Source organism: Hylobates moloch, unplaced genomic scaffold (assembly GCF_009828535.3).
Source record: "Hylobates moloch isolate HMO894 unplaced genomic scaffold, HMol_V3 SCAFFOLD_12, whole genome shotgun sequence".
NCBI lineage: Eukaryota > Metazoa > Chordata > Mammalia > Primates > Hylobatidae > Hylobates > Hylobates moloch.
In genome coordinates, this window is record NW_026652287.1 from 9,791,069 (window position 1) to 9,815,992 (window position 24,924).

The 24,924-nt window shown below is 45.8% G+C and overlaps 1 protein-coding gene across 6 annotated transcripts in view; it reads left to right on the top strand.

Annotated features, from left to right (window-relative positions):
* VPS37B (VPS37B subunit of ESCRT-I) overlaps positions 1–24,924 on the top strand; it is a 55,397-nt gene that overhangs the window by 26,859 nt on the left and 3,614 nt on the right. For 4 of the 6 annotated variants that reach the window (XR_009209082.1, XR_009209083.1, XM_032168418.2 and 1 more), the window contains exons 2-3: positions 21,796–21,967; positions 24,602–24,684. Coding sequence is in view for 4 of the 6 variants with exons in the window: in XM_032168414.2 (XP_032024305.1) it covers positions 21,796–21,967; positions 24,602–24,684 (255 nt within the window). In the remaining 2 variants the exon portion in view is untranslated. Of the gene's footprint in view, positions 1–20,288; positions 20,877–20,899; positions 21,490–21,795; positions 21,968–24,601; positions 24,685–24,924 lie in introns of those variants that run through there. The other 2 variants (XM_032168416.2, XM_032168417.2) reach the window with 2 other exon arrangements.

Sequence of the window (24,924 nt, forward strand, 5' to 3'; positions counted from 1 at the left end):
AAAATTACTGTGCCTAGGAATATGTACTGAAATTCAGTTGTATGTCATTTTATCGTTAAGTGAGGCATCAGGATTTCATGGAAAGCACGGAACTGAGTTGTGTGACTTTAAGTGACTTAAACTCTGTGCTTCAGTTTCCTCAACTGTAAAGAAAGGATAATATGCCTATCTTTTAGGGTACTTGTAAGGCTAAATGTCACAACAGAAGTGGTACAGAGGAAGCATTCAGTAGAGGCCAGCTCCCTTTTTTTTTTTTATTATACTTTAGGTCTTAGGGTACATGTGCACAATGTGCAGGTTTGTTACATATGTATCCATGTGCCACGTTGATTTCCTGCACCCATTAACTCGTCATTTAGCATTAGGTATATCTCCTAATGCTGTCCCTCCCCCCTCCCCCAACCCCACAACAGTCCCCAGAGTGTGATGTTCCCCTTCCTGTGTCCATGAGTTCTCATTGTTCAATTCCCACCTATGAGTGAGAACATGCGGTGTTTGGTTTTTTGTCCTTGCGATAGTTTACTGAGAATGATGTTTTCCAGTTTCATCCATGTCCCTACAAAGGATATGAACTCATCCTTTTTTATGGCTGCATAGTATTCCATGGTGTATATGTGCCACATTTTCTTAATCCAGTCTATCGTTGTTGGACATTTGGGTTGGTTCCAACTCTTTGCTATTGTGAATAGTGCCGCAATAAACATACGTGTGCATGTGTCTTTATAGCAGCATGATTTATATTCCTTTGGGTATATACCCAGTAATGGGATGGCTGGGTCAAATGGTATTTCTAGTTCTAGATCCCTGAGGAATCGCCACACTGACTTCCACAATGGTTGAACTAGTTTACAGTCCCACCAACAGTGTAAAAGTGTTCCTATTTCTCCACATCCTCTCCAGCACCTGTTGTTAGCTCCCTTTTTTTAAGATGCAATTTTCAGAATATGTAGACTGGCTTAGGTGAAATTTGATCAATTTATTTAGTTGCTCTTCTGCGTTTACTGAAAGTGCAGTGGGGGTGGCATCGCACAGTGGTCGGAGTCAGAACTGGCTTTCGATACCAGTGGTTGACCTTTGACAAGTATTTGGTCTTTTTAATTGTTGTTACCTCACTGGAAATTAAGGAGAAAATAACAATAACCTTTTTCATAGCATTGTTGGGTAGATTAAATGAAATAAGATTCCTAATATGATACTTAGCACAGAGTGAACACTTGGTAGTTATTGTTAGCTAAAAGGCGTAGTTTCCTTGATGCCCAAATGGAAGATTCCATTTCGGTTCCACAGCTCTTGGACACTTCCCTGTGCAGGGTATTGTAAAGGATGGATACACAAGTAGGACATAATCCCTAGATTATAATTTGGGAATAAACTAAATACAGAAATGCCTGCAATACAAGAGGGAATAGGGAGTTTGTTAGGGAAGATGAAGGGCTCTAGAGGTGGATGGTGGTGATGGTGGCATAATAATATGAATGTACTCAGTGCCACTGAACTGTCAACTGTTCTCTTAAAAATGGTTACGATGGAAAATTTTATGTATATTATACCACAGTTTTTTGAAAAAAAGTAAGAAAAAGGCCAGGCAGGGTGCAGTGGCTCACACCTGTAATCTTAGCACTTTGGGAGGCCGAGGTGGGAAGATTACTTAAGCCCCGTAGTTTGAGACCAGTCTGGGCAATATGGCGAAACTCCATCTCTACAAAAAATAAAAAAATTAGCCGGACATAGTAGCACACACCTGTAGTCCCAGATATTCAGGAGGCTGAGGTGGGAGGATTGCCTGAGCCTGGGAGGTTGAGGCTGTGGTGAGCCATGATCATGTCACTGCACTTCAGCCTGGGTGACAGAGTGAGGCTGTCTCAAAAAAAAAAAAAAAAGCCAGATGTGAATTCTAAATGACATTGAAGTTCAGATGAAAAAGCTCTCTGGCTATGTTAGGTTTCTGTTGCAAGAGACACTGTTTTTTTTTTGTTGTTTTTTAACTTACGTCCCCACAAAACAAAAGAGACAGACTTTGATAGGTAGGTAAACGTTAAGAAAATAAATTATTAAATAGAATAATATCTACCAGAGGGCACAGAGAATAAGGAACTTTGTGTACCTGCCACCCAGCCGAGGAAGTAAACACTGCCAACCGGCAGAACCCCCCACCTCGTGCTCTGCCCTCGGTGTGCTCTTCCCCATGCCCACTGTTGTGAATTATTTATTTCTCTAAGTAGGCTTTTGATGGACAATAATGGGGGCTCAGGAGGAAGTGACACAGGCACAGAGGCAGGAAAGCAGGGATGGGTTGTCCGACGAGCGAGTTCTCGTCTACTTTGGCCAGATGGCATGTATTTGTGTGTAGAGAAATGACAAGAAATAGGGCTGGTGAGGGGGAGTGCCAGGGTGTGCGCCCCGTGGTGGTTAATTTAGGAGGAAACAAGGAGCTTCGTGACCATTTTGGAGCAGAGAAGCAGTCGGATGAAACTGCTCTTTTTTTTTTTTTTTTTTTTTTTTTTTTTTTTGAGACCAAGTTTTGCTCTTGTCTCCCAGGCTGGAGTGCAATGTCGCAATCTCGGCTCACTGCAACCTCTGCCTCCCAGGTTCAAGCGATTCTCCTGCCTTAGCCTCCCAAGTAGCTGGGACTACAGGCAAGCGCCACCATGCCCGGCTAATTTTGTATTTTTAGTAGAGATGGGGTTTCTCCATGTTGGTCGGGCTGGTCTAGAACTCCTGACCTCAGGTGATCTGCCCGCCTCAGCCTCCCAAAGTGCTGGGATTACAGGCGTGAGCCACCGAGCCCGGCCTGAAACTGCTCTTTAGGAAGGTTAATCTGGCAGCAGAGCGTGGGCTGGCTTGGCGTGGCAGGACCAGGTTGGCTGCGGGAAGTGGAGGTTAGGAAGAAATTAGGATTTGAGCTAGGGCTCTGGAAGAGGTATTCGGACCAGCTGGCCAGACTCCCTTTCTCACGTCCCCTCTCCTGCTGACCTGAAGTGCTTTCCCTACCTCTGTCACAGGCACGTGGTCCCTTAGCTTCTTTGTATACCTCTCCTGTGGCACTTGACAAATATTTTGTAAGTCACTTCCCTGTGTTCCCCACTGGCTTGGGGGCTGCATTTTGTCATGTTTGTCTTTTTGTCCTTGGCACCCAGCACAATGCCTGGCACCCAGGATGTGCCCGGTTAGTGCTCCTGAGTGAGTGGTGATAACCGGGCTTCAAGTGGAAGTGAGTAGGAGATGGGGCTCTGGTGAGTGGGGAGGGGAGGGGCAGTGGGGGTGCAGGAGGGAGGGAGTCATTGAGGCTGGATTAGGCTGAGCATGAGGGATGGGCAGGGCTCTGTCCCGCAGGCAGTTGGAGTGTGGTTCTGGAGCTCGGGGGGAATGCTCTGCTTGGAGATAGAAATTCAAGCCACTCTCCTCCAAGTGCTTGTGGAAATCAAGGAGAATATAAAAGTTTGAAAGGCCACTAGGAGCTATTAGTGGGTTGGGAGAAGGAAAGAGGTGCCATCGAAGGGAGGGGAGAAACGAGAGAAACAAGTTGGATGACCTAACATCCTGTTAGAGACTGGCTGGAAGAGGAACCCAGAAGTAGACTGCACTGTTTGACCCTCACCGGTCGGTCGGTCGTATGCAGAGTGGTTGTGCTCTTGAGCTGAGGAATGCCAGCCTTGTTGCCTGTTTGGCTTTGATTACAGTATTTGTAGCAGAATGTTGCTATGGGGATTCATGCCAGGTACGCAGTGGGAGGTGATCTAGAAGACTGTGTGTCAGCCACTCGTAGGTAATCACTGGCGCTCAGAACATGCTGAGACAAGAGTTCTCGTTGGTTTATTTCCTTCCCCAGCTATGTGAGTTTTCAAATTTCATCATTGGAAATGATGTCTTACCCAATGATACAAAAGCAGAGGAAATGTCTTTGTAGAATTTCTTCCAAGGGCAGAATGAAAGTAGAGAGGTGACTTAGCTTAGCTTTTGTTGTCTCTAGAATACATTACAGTGTGTCAAGGGAAAGCTTTTCAAAGTATTTGTCATGGGATTGTGAGGAATGTAGTCCATTACTTTGTCAAAGAGTCTATGTGAAAAGTAGATATTTGAATAATTTGTTATATTTCAAGCAACGTTACAGCTAATGTTTCTTTTAAATCAAACCTTTTATCTCCAAGGTTAACTAATGGCACCTCGAGGTTATATTTATATCTGCAGCCCAGTGTCTAGGATAGTAGAGGAACATAGTGCTAATTCATGTTTGTCATCAGAGCTGAGTGTGGTGGCTGACACCTGTAAATCCAGCTACTCCGAAGGCTGAGGTGGGAGGATCTCTTGAGCCCCATGAGTTTGAGACCAGCCTGGGCGACATAGTGAGACCCTGTCTAAAAAAAAAAAAAAAAAAAAAGTGGGCTAACATGTTTGCCATCAGACAGCAGTTTTCATTAATGTGAACATGGCTGAGGTCAAGTGTATTCATGGGTCAAGTGTATTCATGTACCCAGCCTTTGCAGAGCACCTGTGGTGTGCCACTTGGGGGATGTGAAACCAGTAAACCACATAGTTTTCATCATTTAGGATCATGCAGGTGTACAGGGTACACGTGAAACAGTAGTGAGGCCCACACGCTGGTGGGGGGAGATCCAGTAAGCCTTTGGAAGGTGGGGGGTCAGCAGGGAGTGTTTCCTGGAGAAGATGAATGACTCATAAGTTGTGATTCAGAGAATGAGTTAAGAGTTAGCCAGGTAATGAGGGAGAAGGGCTCCCAGGCATATGGGAGGAACAAAGGCACTTAGGGAAGAAGCTGGGATGGAGTGTGTGTGCGCACAGGAATATTATAAGTATTGCTGGAGGGACCAGGGCAGAGTGTAGTGGGGGCTGAGGCCCAAAAGGCAGTCAGGAACCAGATGGCCTCATATGCCCTGTTAAGGAGCTTGGGCTTGATCCTCTAGGCAGGGAGCCGTTGGAGGATTTAAGCCAGGGAGTGCTGTGGTTGGTCACACTCGCCATTTATGTAGATGATTTTGGCAGCCAGGGGAAGGATGGATTTGAGGGGGATGAGATTAGAAAGCTGGGATATGAGTTAGGCTGAAAGATGGTTGATAAAAATGATCTTTGGGCAGCCGAGATAACTGACTTCAAGGACATACTGGACTCATAGCAGAGCCTGTTGAGTCTTGCTTTGCACACAGTTCAAATAATAATTCACTTAGTCATATGGTTTATCTGCCAGTGGCAAATGTTAAGACTGTGGGGAAAAACTAGAAGAACCAATAACATCATCAAGAAGTAAGTGACACAGGAGTCAAAAGTCATAAAAGCTGTACAAAAATTGGAAATTGACTGTTGAAGCATCATGGTTAAGACAGGATTTGGGTTGCTAGGAAACTTTGGGGCAAGTATTTAACCTTCCTATGTGTCAGTTTCCTCCTCTTTAAAATGGGAGTTAGTAATACCATCCTTATTGAGTTATTCTGAGGACTAAATAAGATGATGTGTATAAACTATTTTACACCATGCCTGGCAAGAAAAAGAACCCAGTAAGTGGAAGCTGTTATGTGAATACGTTTTGTGGCCATTTGATTAGGGTAGTGTTTTCCTTAGATCTCTAATTTTGTGGATGTTGATTGTATTATAATTACATTAAAAAGAGTTCCATGGTAAATAAATTTGGGAATTAAAGAGGGATTTTTTGTTTTTTTGAGACAAGGTCTCACTCTGTCGCCCAGGCTAGAGCGTGGTGGCATGACCATAGTTCACTGCAGCCTCCATCAAACGAGCCTCCTGAGTAGCTGGGATTACAGGCGCTTGCCACTACACCTAGCTGACTTTTTTGATTTCTAGCGTAGATGAGGTCTTGCTATGGTTGCGTAGGCTGGTCTCAAACTCCTGAGCTCAGGCAATCCTTCTGTCTTGGCCTCTCAAGTGTTGGATTTGTAGGCGTGAGCCACCACACCGGCCAAGAGAGGTTTTGTTTCTTCTGCTAGAGTGTGTGGTGAAGCTCCAGAGGAGCAACCTACACAGTATTTCCCATTCACACTTGATTGCAGCGCTCTTAGAAAAGCTCACAGGACTGGGTCCTTGGGGGCACACTTTGGCAAATGCTTATTTAGGGGAGAAACATACCCGTCTGCTTCCATAGCCCAAGGGTATTGCTCTATCAGAGACAGCACCATAGTTACTTGATATTCGTAACAACAATTCTAGATCATCAAGGAAAGCTACCTTAGTTTCATGTACTCTGTTTAAAAGGGCAGGGAAGTATAATAGTATGTTTTATTTCTGATCCCAACTAATCAAACTTTTAAAAATAATGTTTTACATGTTTATGATAGAAAATTTGGAAAACACAGCCATAAAGAAGAAAAGTGTAATCACATCATATCACTACCCAGAGATAAACACTGTTAACAAAGCATTTAAGTTTTTTTCCTTTGTTGTTCCCTTTTGGGATGATTTTTTAGAGTTTTTGTAGAGTTTTTGTTTGATTTTAACCTAAAGTTATACTCTGGGTATTTTCTTATTTTTTAAATCAGAATATTCTTACATGACATGATTTTTAACAGCTACGTGATCTTTCATGTGGACATGTCATTTATATAACCATTCCTTTATTGGATATTTAGGCACTTTTTTGCTGTCATAAATTATAATGCAATTAACATCTTTGAAATCTGTTTAAAAATCCGTTAAAGTGATCAACATTTAACTTTTTTTTTTTTTAGTAAGTCTTAAGTGTCTAGGCAGTTTTTAGGTAAAATATCTGATCCCCTACATGAAATATGATTATATAGTTTTTTTATTATGAAATTTCAGTGGAGTAATCTCAACAGATTCTCTTTTGGCTAATCCCTTTCCCTACCCACAGACTGAAAAAAAAGTTCCATTATTAGAATAGCATTTTCTCATTTAAATGGAATAGAAGATGAGTAATTGGAGTCATGTGAGAGTTAAATTTTATTTGTTGAACCAAATTCTGGGTCAGGTGTTGGAAAGTTCATGTCATGATGTATTTTAAATGTAAAAACAAAATTGTCAAAAGATAGTCTTTTTTTTTTTTTTTTTTTTGAGACGGAGTCTTGCTCTGTTACCCAGGCTGGAGTGCAGTGGCGCAGTCTCGGCTCATTGCAAGCTCCGCCTCCCAGGTTCACCCCATTCTCCTGCCTCAGCCTCCCGAGTAGCTGGGACTACTAGGCGCCCGCCACCGTGCCCGGCTAATTTTTTGTATTTTTAGTAGAGACGGAGTTTCACCATGTTAGCCAGGATGGTCTCAATCTCCTGACCTCGTGATCCGCCTGCCTCGGCCTCCCTAAGTGCTGGGATTACAGGCGTGAGCCACCGCGCCTGGCTGACAAAAGATATAGTCTTAATAAACATAAATCCAGGGTCCACCTGGGTAGGCACTTTCTTATTTGCACCTGTGTAAAGACTAGTCTGAAGAATTCTTAGGCATGAATTTCCAGAATTTGTGGTAAAAAGGAAATAGAGATGAGGGGGAAAAAACAAACACACCAACCCGAAGCTCTTCCTAAATAAATGAATGCTTTGGTTGTTGGTCCTGGCCAGAAACTATTAATAAGAAAATCAGAATTTAAGAATTCTTCTGTAAGCTGCTTTTTTTTGGAGATAGGAGGGGAGTAGAGGCTGTTAACTGACACCCCTCATGGTCATGTGGTCATGACTAGGTATCTGGACATTTCTGCTCCCACACTGGAATCTCATACTTACACAGGATCAAATGTGTTCACTCCCAGATCTGTTCATTCTGATTTTATTATAGTAGTTCTGTGATTTCATTAAATCCTGGGGCAACTGTTGAACCATGAGTGCAAAGAGAAAGTTATTTCTTTCTTTTTTTTTTTTTTTTGAGACGGAGTCTCGCTCTGTCGCCCAGTCTGGAGTGCAGTGGCGCAATCTCGGCTCACTGCAAGCTCTGTCTCCTGGGTTCACGCCATTCTCCTGCCTCAGCCTCTCCGAGTAGCTGGGACTACAGGCGCCCGCCACCACGCCCGGCTAATTTTTTTGTATTTTTAGTAGAGACGGGGTTTCACCGTGGTCTCGATCTCCTGACCTCGTGATCCACCCGCCTCGGCCTCCCAAAGTGCTGGGATTACAAGCGTGAGCCACCGTGCCCGGCCTAAGAGAAAGTTATTTCTACAAAAACTGTCAACTGAGTGCTTTGGAAAGTGTTGATATAAATTGATTCTCTCGAAAGAAAACTTGGTGGTGAATTAGGTTGGGACTAGATCGGGGGAAGTGGAAGAATTCCCAAAGGATTCTGCCCTCTGATTGCTTATCCAGTGTCCAGTTCTCACCCCACATGAAAAGACGTGGTCTATTTGAATAAGAACTTTTGGAACTTGAACTAGTGGACCCCCTTCTCTTAAGAAAAGACCTTTACCTTAAATGGAACATTGACAACAGATCTTTAAAATGTTTAGTGTGTGCTTTAACCAAACTGCTCAGTTACAGGGACCTAACTGGTTCTGATGATGTGGAGTGGAGGGCTCAGCTGTGCATTTCCTGGCCTTTACTGCTGAGATTCTGATTCGGAAGGCCTAGGATAGGGCCAGAGGACAAAGGCAGTTAACTTTGTGATCTATGTGGGTGTCCCATGTTGTCTTCTGATCCTTACTCCTGCCCTCCTCCATCCAAGGTCTCCAGTTATTCTAAAGCTAGTTAGGACATTTTATAACATGTGCCAGTTATCAGAACCATTGACACCTGTTACTATATTTCTTTATTACTGACACCATTATCCACATAATAAGTCCAAAAAGATGGGAGAGCTTGTTTTTCCTCTGAGTATTAGAAAATATGTCTTCTGGCCAGGCGCAGTGGCTCCCGCCTGTAATCCCCAGCACTTTGGGAGGCCAAGGCGGGCGGATCACGAGGTCAAGAGATCGAGACCATCCTGGCCAACATGGTGAAACCCCATCTCTACTAAAAATACAAAAATTAGCTGGATGTGGTGGCTCACGCCTGTAGTCTCAGCTACTTGGGAGGCTGAGGCTGGTTGAACCTGGGAGGCGGAGATTGCAGTGAGCTGAGATCGTGCCACTGCACCAGCCTGGTGACAGAGTAAGACTCTGTCTCAAAAAAAATGTCTTCTAGGAAAAACCAAACCCACCCCTGGTAAGTTGTGCCTGCCAGCCCTAGAAACTGTCAAGTGTGTCACTTCCCATCTTACCTAGGAATAGTCCATTTATTTTCGAGCCTAGCTTTTTGTGTTTCTGTTGTTAGCTGCACTCACACATACCAATTTTTAGATTCACATCAGCTACATATGGAGGGGATCGTTTGAGTCTAGATCCCACTGTCTGTTCCTTTTCGAGGGAAGCAAGTTTTCTCTCAAGAAGGATTTTGATGTCTCCGATAAAAATAGCTATCTTTATTAATCTAATAGTTGGAAGTTAGAGGTTCTGTGTGTGGAGTGGGTTGTTTGTGGAACATTCGATAAGCAGCTGTTAAGTTTCCTTCCTGAGTGGGCTGTAGCCTTGGAGATGGTTTCACACAGCCCCCAGGATTGTCGTATTTTAGGACTGTTTCATAATGTTCTCCGATTCTTTAACTATATTTCTGTATTTGCAGATCTTTTAATTTTGTCAACATGTTAAATAGTCCAACTCCGCAACTGTTAAGTTTTTTTCAGTAAAACAAGATTTGAATTAAGCCACATTAATGTGTTTACAGCACATCTGTGGGACATCGTAGGTTTGGATTACAGGCTTCACTTGAAGACCTGAATTCAGGTGGAGACTGGTGAAATTAGTTTGTCATTGGGAATATCTTTTTACTAAATGAAGGTGAATTTGGGCTTTTAAATAACCTAGCCTTTAATGTAAAGCTCAAACTCAAATTGCATGTTACCTTGGTGAAATTTACGTTGAAATTAGTTGGTGCGATAAATCAAGTATCGTAAAATAAAAAGAGATTCAGTTAACCTAGCTGAATGTACGGCAGCCTTTCTTTATCAAATCTAACCCATAAGCCTGCTGCATTTAAGGTCTTAATGCAATTTGAGAATATTTCTAGTAGTAGAATAGTACAAAAGCTAAGATTTGTTTTATTCCTTTTCTTTGTGTTTTTTTTTTTTTTTTTTTTGGGTCAGAGTCTGGCTCTGTCCCCCAGGCTGGAGTGCAGTGGCACCATCTCGGCTCACTGCAAGCTCCGCCTCCCGGGTTCACGCCATTCTCCTGCCTCAGCCTCCCGAGTAGCTGGGACTACAGGCGCCCGCCACCACGCCCTGCTAATTTTTTTGTATTTTTAGTAGAGACAGGGTTTCACTATGTTGGCCAGGATGGTCTCGAACTCCTGACCTCGTGATCCGCCCACCTCGGCCTCCCAAAGTGCTAGGATTACAGGCTTGAGCCACCGCGCCCGGCCTTCTTTGTGTTATAGATAACTTTGAATTTAATTTAGTCTGGAGAGGAAAAGATCAAAATCAAATTTCCCACCAAAAGGAACTAGTATTCCTTTGAGAAGGGCCAGCTCAGCTTGGGGGCAGCAAATGTACAGGATGGGTCTTAGACATATTTTACTGGAGAGCAGGGCAGCAGTGGTGTCCCAGAACAGCCTTTTATTGGAGATAAAAATTTCATTACTTCATAATGATACTCTCAAAAAGCTTATTGGTCATTTTTGGAGTTTGCTCAGGTATGAACTCAGTCTTCCAAAAGTTGGTTTAAAAAGAAAAAAAAAAAAAGAACCAAGCATTTATCCAGCTTTTCCTATATAAACTGTATTTCACATAGTCAAATAGATGAGGCAAAAAGCTTTTTATAGAAGAAATTGAGCCAACACATGCAGAGGATGATATTAAAGGATTATTGTTAATTTTGCTAAATGTGATTATGGCATTGTAGCTAGGGTTAAAAAGTTCTTACCTGTTAGAAATATAAAATTTTTAAGCGTGAATGATGATGATGCTCGAAGTTTGCTTTAAACTACTTTAAAAAAGCGGGAGTATAGATGAACTAAGATTGGCAAATGTTGCTAATTGTCGAACCTAGGAGACGGTTATACATAGTTTCATCATACTCATCTCTCTACCTTTACTTTTTGAAAGATCTTCGATAAAAGGTTTTTTAAAAAAGATATAAATAGGAATGAACCTTAGATGATTGTTGTTATAACGTGAAAATAGAGAAATAGTAAACTAGTAAATTTCCATTTGATCCTCTTCTGGAGTGTAGTGGTGTGATTACAGCTCACTGCGGTCTTGCCTTCCCTGGCTCAAGCAATCCTCCTTCCTCAGCCTCCCCAGTATTTGGGACCACAGGTGCGTGCTGCCACGCCTGGCTCATTTTTTATTTTTTATAGAGATGGGGTCTTACTTTATTGCCCAGGCTGTTCTCCAGCCAACTCCTGGGCTTAAACGACCCGCCTGCCTGGGCCTCCCAGAGTGCTGGGTTTACAGCCATGAGCCACCATACCTGGCATAATTTATTTTTAGAGATAGGGTCTCACTATGTTGCCTAGACTGGCCTTGAACTCCTAGGCTCAAGTGATCCTCCTGCTTCAGCCTCTCAAGTAACGGGGGCTACAGGCGTGAGCCACTGCACAGTAGTAAGATTGCAGCTCTGGAGGGAGTTACTAGCAGTTGTAACTTTGACAGCTCATTTAACCTTCCTAAGATTGTATTTCCTGTCTCTTGAGGAAAATGAGGACAAATTTGTCTCACTGTCACAGAGGATAGAATGGAGACAGTGGAACTAAGAGAAGGTGGCACATGCTAGCCATGCTCAACAAACGTCAGCAAATTTTGTTGAAATGTGGAAGATGCTGACAAGAGCAAAGTTTTCAGATCAGCACCAGTAACTTGTCTTACTTAAACCGTTAAAATCACATCTGTTTTGATTTTTCCCCTTTTTCTCTTTTGAGCCTTTTATTGGAAGAGCAGATGCAGTCTGTGTGAGTATGCACTGGTGCAGTACGAAGTGAATGGCACCCCCTGGAGTTGGGCAGTGCGCAATGCTCAATGCCTTACTTGGGAGGATGGGCTTGACTGAGACTCTGAGCCAGATTCCCAGTGATGATGGTGTCTCCCCCGAGCCTGGCACACAGCGGTGCTTCCCAAGTATTTCTTGTATGAATGAACGAACAGGCGAACGGGCCAACCACTGTGCTGGAGCATGTCGTTATGGCCCTGATGAGCTGTAGATATGGAAGCTTGGGATTGGGATTAGGGTTTTTCTGTGTGTGTGTGTGTGTGTGTGTGTGTGTGTGTGTGTGTCGTTTTTTGTTTTTTGTTTTTTTCCTTTCTGTGGAGATTGGTACCTCACTTCGTTGCCTAGGCTGGTCTTGATCTCCTGGGCTCAAGCAATCCTCCTGCCTCTACCTTCCTTAGTGCTAGAATGACAGGCGTGAGCTACTGCACCCGTGTGTAAATTACACATGTGTAAATACAGTGGCTTCAAGGCTCTCATGACAGTAATGTTACTCTAACATTCTGATATGCTTTCTTAGTGTGAGAGGGCTGAATTTTAGTGAAGAGAAGCGTCGCACAAAGCCAGCTTGTGTCTGTGTCTCCGTGTGTGTTGTGTGTCTCATGTTTCACCACAGTTAATGGGTAGCTTTGCTTTCCAGCCATCAGTGTCATCATCTTCATTTTTCCCCTTTCCATTTCACTGCCAAACTGTTATCACTGCTGGAGTAAAAGCTAGGAATGCAAGTAGTTTCCCAGTTTATAGCTGGTTGTGTCAACCCATGACGTTACTGTTTACGAATTTGAACATTCAAAAAGGCTAATCTTCAAAAAAGCTTAGCAGGATTTTCACAATGACTGACACATAGTGGCCTGAGGCCCCAACTATGAAGATTCTTATGGTTGAAATTGAGCAAGTTTTTTTTGTAGTACATTGGCACAATCTCGGTTCACTGTAGCCTCTGCCTCCTGGGTTCAAGTGATTCTCCTGCCTGCCTCAGCCTCCCAAGTAGCTGGGACTACAGGTGCACACCACCATGCCTGGCTAATTTTTGTAGTTTTAGCAGAAACGGAGTTTCACCATGTTGGCCAGGCTGGTCTCCAATGCCTGACCTCAAGTGATCCGCCCGCCTTGGTCTCTCAAAGTGCTGGATTATAGGTGTTGAGCCACCGCGCCCAGCCAAGCAAGTATTTAGCTATGTGCCTGTGTTAGCCTGGGTACTATGCTAGGTTCTGGGCACAGGGGAATGATTAAGACACGGTTCTGCTCTTAAGGGGCTTTATGGTCACCATTAAAAGAGTGGATGTGAGCTCAAGTGTCATTTTGTGTCATGGGGTAAACTGTTCTGTTTCAACCAGGCTTCTGGCAAGACATGGCACAGTCAGCATGAGGGATTGGCGAGGAGTTGAATAAAGGGATTCCCCACAAGGAGAGGGCAGCGTGGAGACCCCCAAAGCCTGATGCAGGATTAGCAACAGCCATGCACTTCTCACTTCAGGCCTAAGGGAGGGGCAGGGGAGAGGGCTGCCTTGGAGGAAGGGAGGGTGGGAGGACCTGGCCCAGCTGCAGCCCCTCCTCAGCGAGGCAACCCGGGGAACACTCCCCATCCCCGCTGTCCCTTTTCATCTTCCTCCTACCCTTGATCCTCATTGCTGAATCCAACCAGAACCTGAGGGTGAGTGTCCCGGTGAAGGGTTGGTATAGTTCAGCCAGGTGGCTGCTGGGGCACAGAGCAGGATAGACAGTGGTTTTCAAGAATAGGTGGAAGATTCCAGCACTGTACTAGTCCTGTGGCTGCTGTAACATGACCACAAACTGGGCAGCTTGCAACAACAGAAACTTAATTCTCTGGCTCTGGAGGCCAGAAGTCTGAAATCAGGGTACCCTGTTCCCTCTGGAGGCTCTAGGGGAGGACTCTTCTTTGCCGCTTCCAGCTTCTCACGTGTGCTGGCGTCCTGGGCTTGTGACCACATCATGCTGCCCCCATCTTCACATGGCTTTCTCGTCTGCCTCTGTCTTCTCCATGTGTCTCTTAAAAGGACTCTTGTCGGCTGGGCAGGGTGGCTCACGCCTGTAATTCCAACACTTTGGGAGGCCAAGGCGGGCAGATCACTTGAGGCCAGGAGTTCGAGACCAGCCTGGCCAACGTGGTGAAACCCCATCTCTACTGAAAACACAAAAATTAGCTGGGCATGGTGGCGTGCACCTGTAATCCCAGCTACTCGGGAGGCTGAGGCAGGAGAATTGCTTGAACCTGGGAGGTGGAGGTTGCAGTGAGCCAAGATTGCCCCACTGTACTCCAACCTGGGTGACAGAGCAAGACTGCCTCAAAAAAAAAAAAAAAAAAAAGTCTTGTCATTGAATTAGGGCCACTTAGATGATTAAAAATGGTTGCCTCATTTCCAGATACTTCATTACATTTGCAAAGACCTTTTTTCCAATAAATGTAGGTTCCAGAGATTAGGGTGTAGACACATCTTTATGGGGGAGGGGGACACACCAGCATACCACAAGCATCCTGTCACTCCCAGGAGACTTACAACACTTTCGTGACACAGCAGTGGACAGGTTTTTTGTTTTGTTTTGTTTTTTGGGTTTTTTTTTTTTTTTTTTTTTTTTTTTGAGACAGAGTCTCCTCTCTGTCACCAGGCTGGAATGCAGTGGCACAGTCTTGGCACACTGCAACCTCCGCCTCCTGGGTTCAAGCGATTCTCTTGCCTCAGCCTCCTGAGTAGCTGGGACTACAGGCGGGCACCACCCTGCCTGGCTAATTTTTATATTTTTAGTAGAGATGGGGCTTCACCATGTTGGCCAGGATGGTCTTGATCTCTTGACCTCGTGACCCACCCGCCTCGGCCTCCCAAAGTGCTGAGATTACAGGTGTGAGCCACCGTGCCCAGTCTAGCAGTGGACAGATTTTATGATTCCGTTTGTCATATTTAGTAGCTGCACTCTCCTAAGGACAGGAACCTCACGTTCCTGTTCACTTTTCTGTCTCCATTGCCTGTACTTCCCAGAGCCAGCCCGTGATGATGCCTGAAAAAAAAATTTTTGATGTATGAATAGATGAACAAACAAGCACAGAAGAATACAGTGTGAATACAGTGAAGCCAGAGGTGTACTCCGTGAATACATGAGACACCCTTGTCTGGAATGGTTTCAGTAGATGGATTGTACGAAGTGTGAATTGTATCTCAATCAAGCGGGGCCTCAGGGAATGCCCACCACTAAGGGTCTAGCTCTGTGTGGCGTTGGTGGGGCTGGGGGAAGTTTAGAAAAGGCTCTGCCATTGCTAAGACCTTAGTTAGGGTAGAGTTTGCAGCAGAGATTTGGATAGGAGGGCGTTCTAGGCTGAATAGCCAGTGTGAACACAGTCTTGGCGGGAAGAGCATTTTATATTCCTGGACCTAATGCTTGTTTAACAAAATGCTTGCTTGTGGCTGGGCGCAGTGGCTCAAGCCTGTAATCCCAGCACTTTGGGAGGCTGAGGTGAGAGGATCGCTTGAGCTCAGGAGGTCAAAGTTGCAGTGAGCCATGATTGCACCACTGCATTTCAGTCTGGGTGATAGAACAAGACCCTGTCTCAAAAAATAAAAAATTACAGTAAAGATTGCTTGTTAAATAAAATGTGATTTATTTACTTTGCATAAATACTGTGCCTTCTGAGAATGCTGTAGGTGCGGGCATACTTTGTTTTTATCCTAACACAGCCCGAATTCCAAGTACACACTGGATTTTGAGCATTTAAAGGACTTCCGATGCTATTAAGGATTCTCATTTGTTCGTTTAAGTTTGCTAGCCGAATTCAGTCATGTCACTTACTTAGTTGTTGTAAGTATTATATTACAGTATGAAGGGGGAAAAAAGAACTGCTGTGAGTATCTTTCCATGAAGAAGATTTAGCTTGGAAATGTGGGCAGATTTGTCTGCCTTTGTGTTTAGGAAGGCACAATTATAATTACAGATGGAGGAGCTAGACACTGGCCAGCTGGAATCAGAATTTCACATTGTAGAAGTGTCTGGTCTGGAAAGCATCCACGGGAAACCTACACCCTTGACCCAGCATTGGCGACAGAGCTGCAGGCAGTCTCCCGCCCCTGCCTCTGCCCCTGTGTGCCTCTCCTTTGTAGCAGCCATGGCATATGCAGAGGGGACTGTAGATCTCTTTTCTTTCTTGCTGACTTAATTTTCTACTACACTCCCCCAACCCAAATAAAGAAACAATGACATGTGCATTTGAGATAGTGTGTGGTGTTTTTTTGTTTTTTGTTTTTTTTTTCTCTTTCTGAGATGGAGTCTTACTGTGTTGCCCAGGCTGAAGTGCAGTGGTGCGATCTCAGCTCACTGCAGCCTCTGCCTCCCAGGTTCAAGCAACTCTTGTGCCTCAGCCTCCCCAGTAGCTGGGATTATAGGCACCCTCCACCACAGCTGGCTAATTTTTTTGTATTTTTAGTAGAGATGGGGTTTCATCATTTTGGCTAGGCTGGTCTCAAACTCCTGACCTCAAGTGATCCACCCGCCTTGGCCTCCCAAAGTGCTGGGATTACAGGTATGAGCCACCGTGCCCAGCCAGACTGTGTTCTGGGAGAGTTACATATATTAATGTAAGCATCCCAGGAGATAAAAAGAGACCTCCACATTTCTGCCTGAATAAGTATATATAAGAAACTTTTTTAACTTAAAACCCTTTTTCTACAAAGTTATGCATGCTTGCTCTAATGAATCAAACACTGTGATAGTTAAAAGTAGAAAGTGGGAAGTAAAAAAATCACACCACTCAGGCTGCTGCTGTTACCCTGGGGTGAGCATGCTTCCAGAGAGTTCTCTGTGCTTATGCACGGATGGATGGGCAGAAATAAGTTTAGACAAGCCAGGTCCTACTACAGATGCTGTAATCAGGCATCTCATTTTTCTTCACTTATGAGAAGTAGTGGAAACTGAAGTGAAACTGAGTAAATTTATAAGAATGTTTCTTTACCACAGAGAGATTATTTCCTGAAAAGACTTTTCTATGGTTAACAAAAAGGATCATGAGAATGATCAAGAGGTTGGCGTCACTGTTTTCAATTTCAGGTGCCTACCATGAAACAAAGACAGTGGCAACTTAAGATTTTTTTTTTTTAGTTTGATGGTTCCTAAAATACCTCTCTAAGCATTCTCAGATTTACTGTACAGATTTGGTCACAGACACTGAGGCTGGAATCAGTCCGAGAGGGGTGGAGAGCCGGGTGTATGTGGCCGGAGTGGCTGCCATCTGGGCCTTGCTGAGTGGTGTGTGCTGTGCCCGTGGAGGCCTCCCGGGCCTGTCCTGGCCAGTTTGCCTTTGCTTTGCAAATGAACAAAGCTGTTGTTTCTCCTCCCCCTTTTTTTTTTTTCCAACTATAACAATGAAAAGATTGAGGAAAGAGTTTCTGCATCGATTGTAGCATCCAAGGTGTGTTCTGGGGCAGGTTTTGAGTGTTAAAAAGTTTTATCCAATGCTTAAGAAAAGACATCCACCTTCAGCACATGCATCCTGGCCATTGTCCCCACTGCCATTATCCTGCAGGGTGCTGTGGGTATGCTCTGGGTGGCCACTTAGAATTTACTGTATTTGTCTGGGTGTGGTGGCTCATGCTAGTAATCCTAGAACTTTGGGAGGCCGAGGTAGGGAGATTACTCGAGGTCAGGAGTTCAAGACCAGCCTGGCCAATGTGGCAAAACCTCGTCTCTACTAAAAATACAAAAAAAAATTAGGTGTGGTACACACCTGTAATCCCAGCTACTCGAGAGGCTGAGGCACGGGAATCGCTTGAACCTGGCAGGTGGAGGCTGCAGTGAGTTGAGATGACGCCACTGCATTCCAGTCTGGGTGACAGAGCGAGACTCTGTCTCAATTTTTTAAAAAATTTATCGTATTTATATAAAAACATCTGAATACCCAAAGGATATAAAAAAAAAATCACTGCCAGTTTAACAGTCCTCAGTTGGAGGTTTGTTTGTTTGTTTGTTTGTTTGTTTGTTTGTTTTTGAGACGGAGTTTCACTCTTGTTGCCCAGGCTGGAGTGCAATGGCACGATCTTGGCTCACCGCAACCTCTGCCTCCCAAGTTCAAGTGATTCTCCTGCCTCAGCCTCTGAGTAGCTGGGATTACAGGCATGTGCCACCATGCCCGGCCAATTTTGTATTTTTCGTAGAGAAAGGGGTCTCTCTCCATGTTGGTCAGTCTGGTCTTAAACTCCTAACCTCAGGTGATCCGCCTGCCTCAGCCTCCCAAAGTGCTGGGATTACAGGTGTGAGCCACTGCACTCGGCCTCAGTTGGAGTTTTATTTGGCCTCTTTTGATGCCTGGTGGCTTGTGTGTGTCCTATACAAAACAAATTGCCTTTTTTCCCCAGATCCCAGAAATGTGGACACGTGAGTTGTCTTTTTATTATAGTCCACGCTTTCCTTGTGTTCTTCTCCTCTAGGACTTTCTAATATGTAGGACAAGTGATTTTGACTTGACTTCAACCCTACGGAAATAAGATTTTCTTTGTAGATGCATTTTTATGGTGAAACTGAAGCAAAAGTTTTCAGCTTAGCAGTATGTATCAACAGGGAGCTTTGAAGACAGTATCCATGCCTGGGCCCCCTCCTGAAGAGCTTGACAGGTAGGGGTTGGTCGGGACATTGAGATTTTTAACAGCAGCCTCCCTACTCCCCAGTAAACAGGGATCGTAAGGCACAGCCGAGGCAGACTGCTGTGGGGTAGTCTAGGCCGCCTGCTGGAATGTCGGTCGGTGCTGCATCGAGTGCTAGTGCTGTCTTTCAAGTGGTTGCGTGGGAGACCTGCACTTGCTGTGTGCTACCTTGACTGAGGACTTTTGAGGAAATTCTGTTTGACAATTACTTTGAGGTCCAGCGTGACACCCTCCCTCAGACTCAGTCTCTAGTGACTTTCTGATGGGAGCGCCTCTGCTTCATCAAGGATTGGAGGCACTTAGCGCTCAACAAACTTAGCTCGCTTTTTTTCCTCCACAGTTTGTTACTTCCCTTATTTGCCAGGCTTGGCTTTGAGTGAATTTTGGCTTTTTGGGGGTTGAGGGGGGCTCTCTGATTCATTCAGCAGATCTTCACTGAGTGGCAGATGTGTGCAAAGTGCTTGGGATGCCAAAGACAAGTGTGTCATCTGTATTTAGTGTTGAGACAGACAGTGATGGAGACAACAGATTTAATCTTCACTGATGACAGTGACGATGCCACGAAAGACGTGGGCGCTGACAGAGGGTGGCTGCTGGTGTAGGCAGGATGATTAGGGACCTCCTTTCTCAGAACTGACCGGGAAGGGATGGTGGGGACCAGGCCATTTGGGGCCTCACAGATCAGGGTTGATGAGTTTGGCTCCATTTATGCTGACTCAGTTTATTTGAGGGAGGGAGCACTCCTGTTTCTCAGAATTCCCTGTGCCTAACCCCAGGCGTGGCAGATAATACTCGCTCAGTAAATGTTTATTGAACAAATAATTGATTGAGAATGATGGAACATACAGAACTGTGGGGCTGGGAGCAGGAGCGCGAGGCTTGTCTCTAAATGCAGCCTGGACGGCGTGCCCTTCTCCTCATCCGCCAGGTGAGACCAGCAGGAGAAAGCCATCTCAGCAGTGGTTGGTGGTGGTATTTATGGTTAAATTTTATTTTGAGATGCTCATAGTTTCACATGCAGTCGTAAGAATACAGAGAGATCCTGTGTCCCCTTCTCCCAGCCGCCCCCTGGGTAACATCTGGTGAAATTCAACACACTCTCAGCACCAGGATCGGGGCACTGATACTGCCAGGACACAGAACATCAGGACGGCTCCGTCCCTGGGCAAATCCGTCATGTTGGCCTTTTATAGTCCCACACACGCCGCTAATCTGTTCTCTATTTTTGTGATTTTGTATTTCAAGGGTGTTGTGTGCATGGGGTCGTGGAGTGAGTGGCCCTTTGGGGTTGGCTGTTTTCAGTCAGTGTGATTCCCTAGAGCCTTCTCAGTCCTGCCAGGCAAGTTTCTTCCTTTTGCTGCTGAGTGGTATTTTGCGGCCTGGCTGGCCTGCAGCTTGTTTAACCATTCACCTGTTAAAAGACACCTGGGCTGCGTCTAGATTTTAGTTGTTACAAATAAATGTTGCCCTCAACAGTCCTGGGCAGGTTTTTGTTGAATGTAACTTTTCATTTCTCTGATATAAATGCCCAAGAGTACAATTTCTGGGTCATAGGGTAGTTACATATTCAGCTTTATTAAAAAGTGCCTGTTTTCCAGAGTGGCCATACAGTGGTTTTTGTTTGTTCTTTTAAATGGCTTAACAATGGAAGGAAAGCCGCTTCTGCAGGGCCTGGCATAGAAAGCCCGTGGAGAGCTACCACGGGTGGGGAAGGGGGTGATGGGAGCCCCACTGCTTACCAGAAACCCGAGTGAAACTGCGTCTTTCCAGTCCCAAGATTTCTTCTTTTTTGCTAAAGGTATCAGAAGAGATGAAAGCATTTCTACCACCCACATTTCGGGGACACTCCTAGCTTTTACTTTAGAGTTGGGAGAGAGGTTTGGTTTTCATTGTCATTTAAATCCTGTCGGGTTTTCAGCAGAGCCTGATCTTTAGGGCCCTGGGTACAGCTGTTGGTCTGGAGATGCAGATCACTCTCTGCTGAAAAGAGCCCTCCTGCTGGGGTTAGGGATCTCCTGATTGAGGCATGGATCCAAGGGCTTCTTTCTTTGTTCTCTGATTCCCTGAGCCTCTTCCTTGTGTGTGTGGTGCGTGTGCACTTGTGTGAGTGCACCAGGAACTATGACAGCAATCAACGGGTATGACTGGGGGTGGGGAGCAGAGGCAGCGTGGCCAGGAATCTATACTCGAGCTACCAAGAGGAAGGAAGTCGCAGCAAAAATAGCCTGGGTGGGGTGATAGAAAATATTAAAGGGAAAACGAGATGACTGGGATGGGGTTGAAGAGCTGCTTAAAGAGAAACAGGGACACACACTGGGTAAGGAATCGCGTGCTCTTGAAACTGACGGTGTGGAAGGAAAGTGAGGTGGCGGCGGCTGGGCTGTGGTAGAGGAAGCCGATCACCAGTGAGTGAAAAAGGAACTAGGGTACTCACACGTTTGTGTTTTTTATTTAAACTGGCTAAGTTTTGCTAGGAGCATTTTGCCTTTTTTTCTCAGACCTTCTACTCCTGTCTTTCTCCCCTAAGTTCTGGGCATGTGGCTTCTTCTCTACCTACCAGGGTAGCCTGTCATTGCTTTAAAGGACAAAATGAAATCCCCGATGGGCAAAATATGTCCCCCCTCTTCCCCCACTTTTGGTCGGCTTTGCTCACCCACCAACAGCTAGCTGGAAGGCTCAGAAAAGCTGGGGTGGGCATGGGAGACACAGACGAACCCCGGTGGCTGGAAACACTGTTCCTTCCCAGGGTCTCTTCAGCTTGCTGGTTGGACCTTGTAGCCTGCTTATGAAGCCTGAATTGACATCATGCCGACTGGTCTCCTGCTGATAAGTGATTCCTTAACTTCCTCTGGAGCAGCAGAAACTTGTTTTGAAAAAAATCAGATTCTAAATCTTTACAGCTGTTTACTTCTGCAAGCACAATGGCCTTAGTAAGGAATTCAAGTCACAGCGCAGCCATGGCAGGGAAGGCTCTGCATGGAGTCACAGGACAAAGCCTGTCCTGGAAACGTGCTGGAAGGAAGTTGGCCTCATTCTTTACGATGGGCAGTAGCTCCAAATGAGAAACCAGGGGGCTTGGCTCTGGGTCGGTAGCATCTGCCTGGCATGCGGTGCCAGCTGTGGAGACCAGTGAGGCAGCAGCAGCTGCAGTGGGCTCCTGGGGTGTGCGTGGGGACCTCCAGGGGTTTAGGAGCTGATATACTTTTGATTCTCATCATCTTGTGTGTTCCTTGCAGACGCAGAATGTTCAGCTTAACAAAGAAATGACACTTGCCAGCAACCGGAGCCTGGCAGAAGGAAACCTTTTGTACCAGCCCCAGCTGGACACGTTGAAAGCACGCTTGACCCAGAAATACCAAGAACTCCAGGTTCTCTTTGAAGCCTATCAGATAAAGAAGACCAAATTAGGTAACTTTTTAAGGGTGATGATTCGAGAATAAAGAGAGAAGGACACATTTTCAAGCTATTACCCTACTAGGAAAGAAATATTATGGAAAAATTTCAGATTAAGATAGCGACTCTACTGCAATGAAGAAATAGCTTATGTATATTATTTATTTACTTTTAGAGACAGGGTCTTGCTCTGTCTCTCAGACTGGAGTGCAGTGGCACAACCATGGCTCAGCGTGACCTCCTGGGCTCAGGTGATCCTCCTGCCTCAGCCTCCTGAGTAGCTGGGACCACAGGTGTGAACTACCCCAAGCAGGCTAGTTTTTCATTTTTTTGTAGAGAGGTCGTCTTGCTATGTTGCCCAGGCTGGTCTTGAACTCAAGCCATCCTCCTGCCTTTGCCTCACAAAGTGCTGCTATTACAGATGTGAGCCACTGTATTGGACTAGTTTACATATGGAATATGGAGGCCCCCAGACCTGTGGCCTCTCTGCACTTGCGGTTTGAGAGGGCAGGGTGTATAGCAGGACTGCCCCCTCCTCCCAGTGGCCCTGACTGGTGACGGTGACTGCTGAGGTCAGCCCAGGTCCACACTCACCTTCAGGGTCTGCAGCGTGGAGCAGGTGGCAGAAACGTGGGTACCTCGGGGCAGTTACCGGAAAGGGGGCTGGAGATTAGGAGGAAGCCAGCCAGTTTAGCAGTCACCAGTTTAGAAGAGGAGACTTAACCAATTTTTAAATTCAAGACCCCACCTTCTCTAAACAGCATAGAAAAAGCTTTCTGAATTATGATATTCAACAGATGTCTTACGCTGTTTGCCCGTTTGTCTTATGCTGCTTGTTAATGGTAAAAAAAAAAAAAAAAATACTCATCACTGGAACACTTTATTTTAATGGCATACTTTAATTTGCAGCCATTAGGAGGAGACATCAGAATTAAAGATTGTTAAGCATCCTGAGTGCTTTTGATAGTTATCAAAGGGACATTTAAAGTCGGAGCTGGGTGTGGTGGCACACGCCTATGGTCCTAGCTACTTGGGAGGCTAAGGAAGGAGGGTTGCTTGAGCCTTGGGGATTGAAGCTGCAGTGAGCCATGATTGCAGCCCTGTACTCCAGCCTGGGCGACAGAGCGAGACTATGTCTCCACAAAAGAAATGAAATAAGCCAGGGCTGGTGGTGCTCGCCTGTAGTCCCACCTACTCTGAAGGCAGAGGCCACAGTGAACCGTGATTGCATTACTGTACTCCAGCCTGGGTGTGACAGAGACCCCATCCCTTAAAAGAATTGGGGTTAAAAATCACCTTCTGCAGTGAGGTTTACAGTGATGTCTGTCACTACTTGCTATCATCTTGTCATTTTCTCCATTAACTTCAGTAAAAATTTACGATCACACACCCAAACCAGAATGACAAAAAGTAAAAAGACCGGCAGTACCAAGTGCTGGTGAGGTGCCACACATCTGTTGCTGGTAGGAGTGTCCGTGGGTCATTTGGGGCTTGCAGGCTGCACCGCCACAGCTGGCTCCTTTTCTCATTTCACCTGGGGAAGGTTGTTGGGTAGCACCTACTAAAATTAAGAGTGTGTATGCGCAGCCGGGCGCGGTGGCTCACGCTTGTAATCCCAGCACTTTGTGAGGCCGAGGAGGGCGGATCACGAGGTCAGGAGATCGAGACCACGGTGAAACCCCGTCTCTACTAAAAATACAAAAAAATTAGCCGGGCGTGGTGGCGGGCGCCTGTAGTTCCAGCTACTCAGAGAGGCTGAGGCAGGAGAATGGCGTGAACCTGGGAGGCGGAGCTTGCAGTGAGCCGAGATCGCGCCATTGCACTCCAGCCTGGGTGACAGAGCGAGACTCTGTCTCAAAAAAAAAAAAAAGAGTGTGTATGCGCTGCAGCTCCGCAGCTCTGCTCCTGGGTGTATACCCAACAGAAGCAGACATTAATGTCTCTCAGAAGATAGGTACAAGCATGTTGTATCTTTATTACCTTACAATAAAATTTGGAAACAATAAAAATGTCCGTCTACAGAGTGATGGGCACATGAAGTCTATTTACACAATGGCACACTACATAGCATTGAAAAGAAACGAACTGATTCACAGACCTGAGCAGGGTCTCAGAGATGCGGTGCTGAGTGGAACAAGCCAGCAGAGTATGTCCTGTACTCTGATTCCAGGATGTGGTGTCAAGACCAGGCGGAGCTCCTTTGTGGTGGCGGAGGCCGGCGTAGGGATTATCTGGCGTGTGCAGTGGGTGTGAGGGCGCCCGGTGGAAACGTTCTGTGTCTGGATCTGGGTGGGGGTGGTTGGGGATTAAACACGTGGAAATTTGAGTTACACACTTAAGATGTGTATGCTCGATGTAAGTTACCACTCAAAACATAAAGGAAATACAACGTGGCATGATGAGAATGTCACTGCCCCATATTTGAAAACAGCTGGCTCTAGAAGCAGCTGGTGACACAGGTTACTCTGACATGGGATGTTGGCCCCTGGGCACTGGCTTGGTACACTTGTTCCCCTGTAGGTTTTCAAGCCTTTCACATTCAGCTTCCTGGAAAGGAAGGTGCAACCCTGCTGTGGTCTGTGTGGACGGCATCATGAAGGGCTTTACCTGGACGCCTCTCACTCGTCATGCCTCTTGCTTCTTTTCCAGACAGACAGTCTTGCAGCGCTTCCTTGGAGACCCTGTTAGCACTTCTGCAGGCAGAAGGGGCCAAGATTGAGGAAGACACTGAGGTAAAGCCAACCAGCCTTGGTGGAATCCTTGGGGCACTTTGGGCAGTCACTGGGCCCACTGCCTCCAGGGACCGTGAGCGCCACACTGCCACGGCCAGGAGGTGGTGCTTCCCAGGTGTGCGGGCTGTATGCCAGCAGGCAGCCTGGCCTGTGTGCTGGGGAAAGTGCCAGGCAGGGGTCCAGGGAGCAGCAGGGCGAGTGAGGGCAGGTACGAGGGAGGGTCAAGAGAGGGCATGCGTG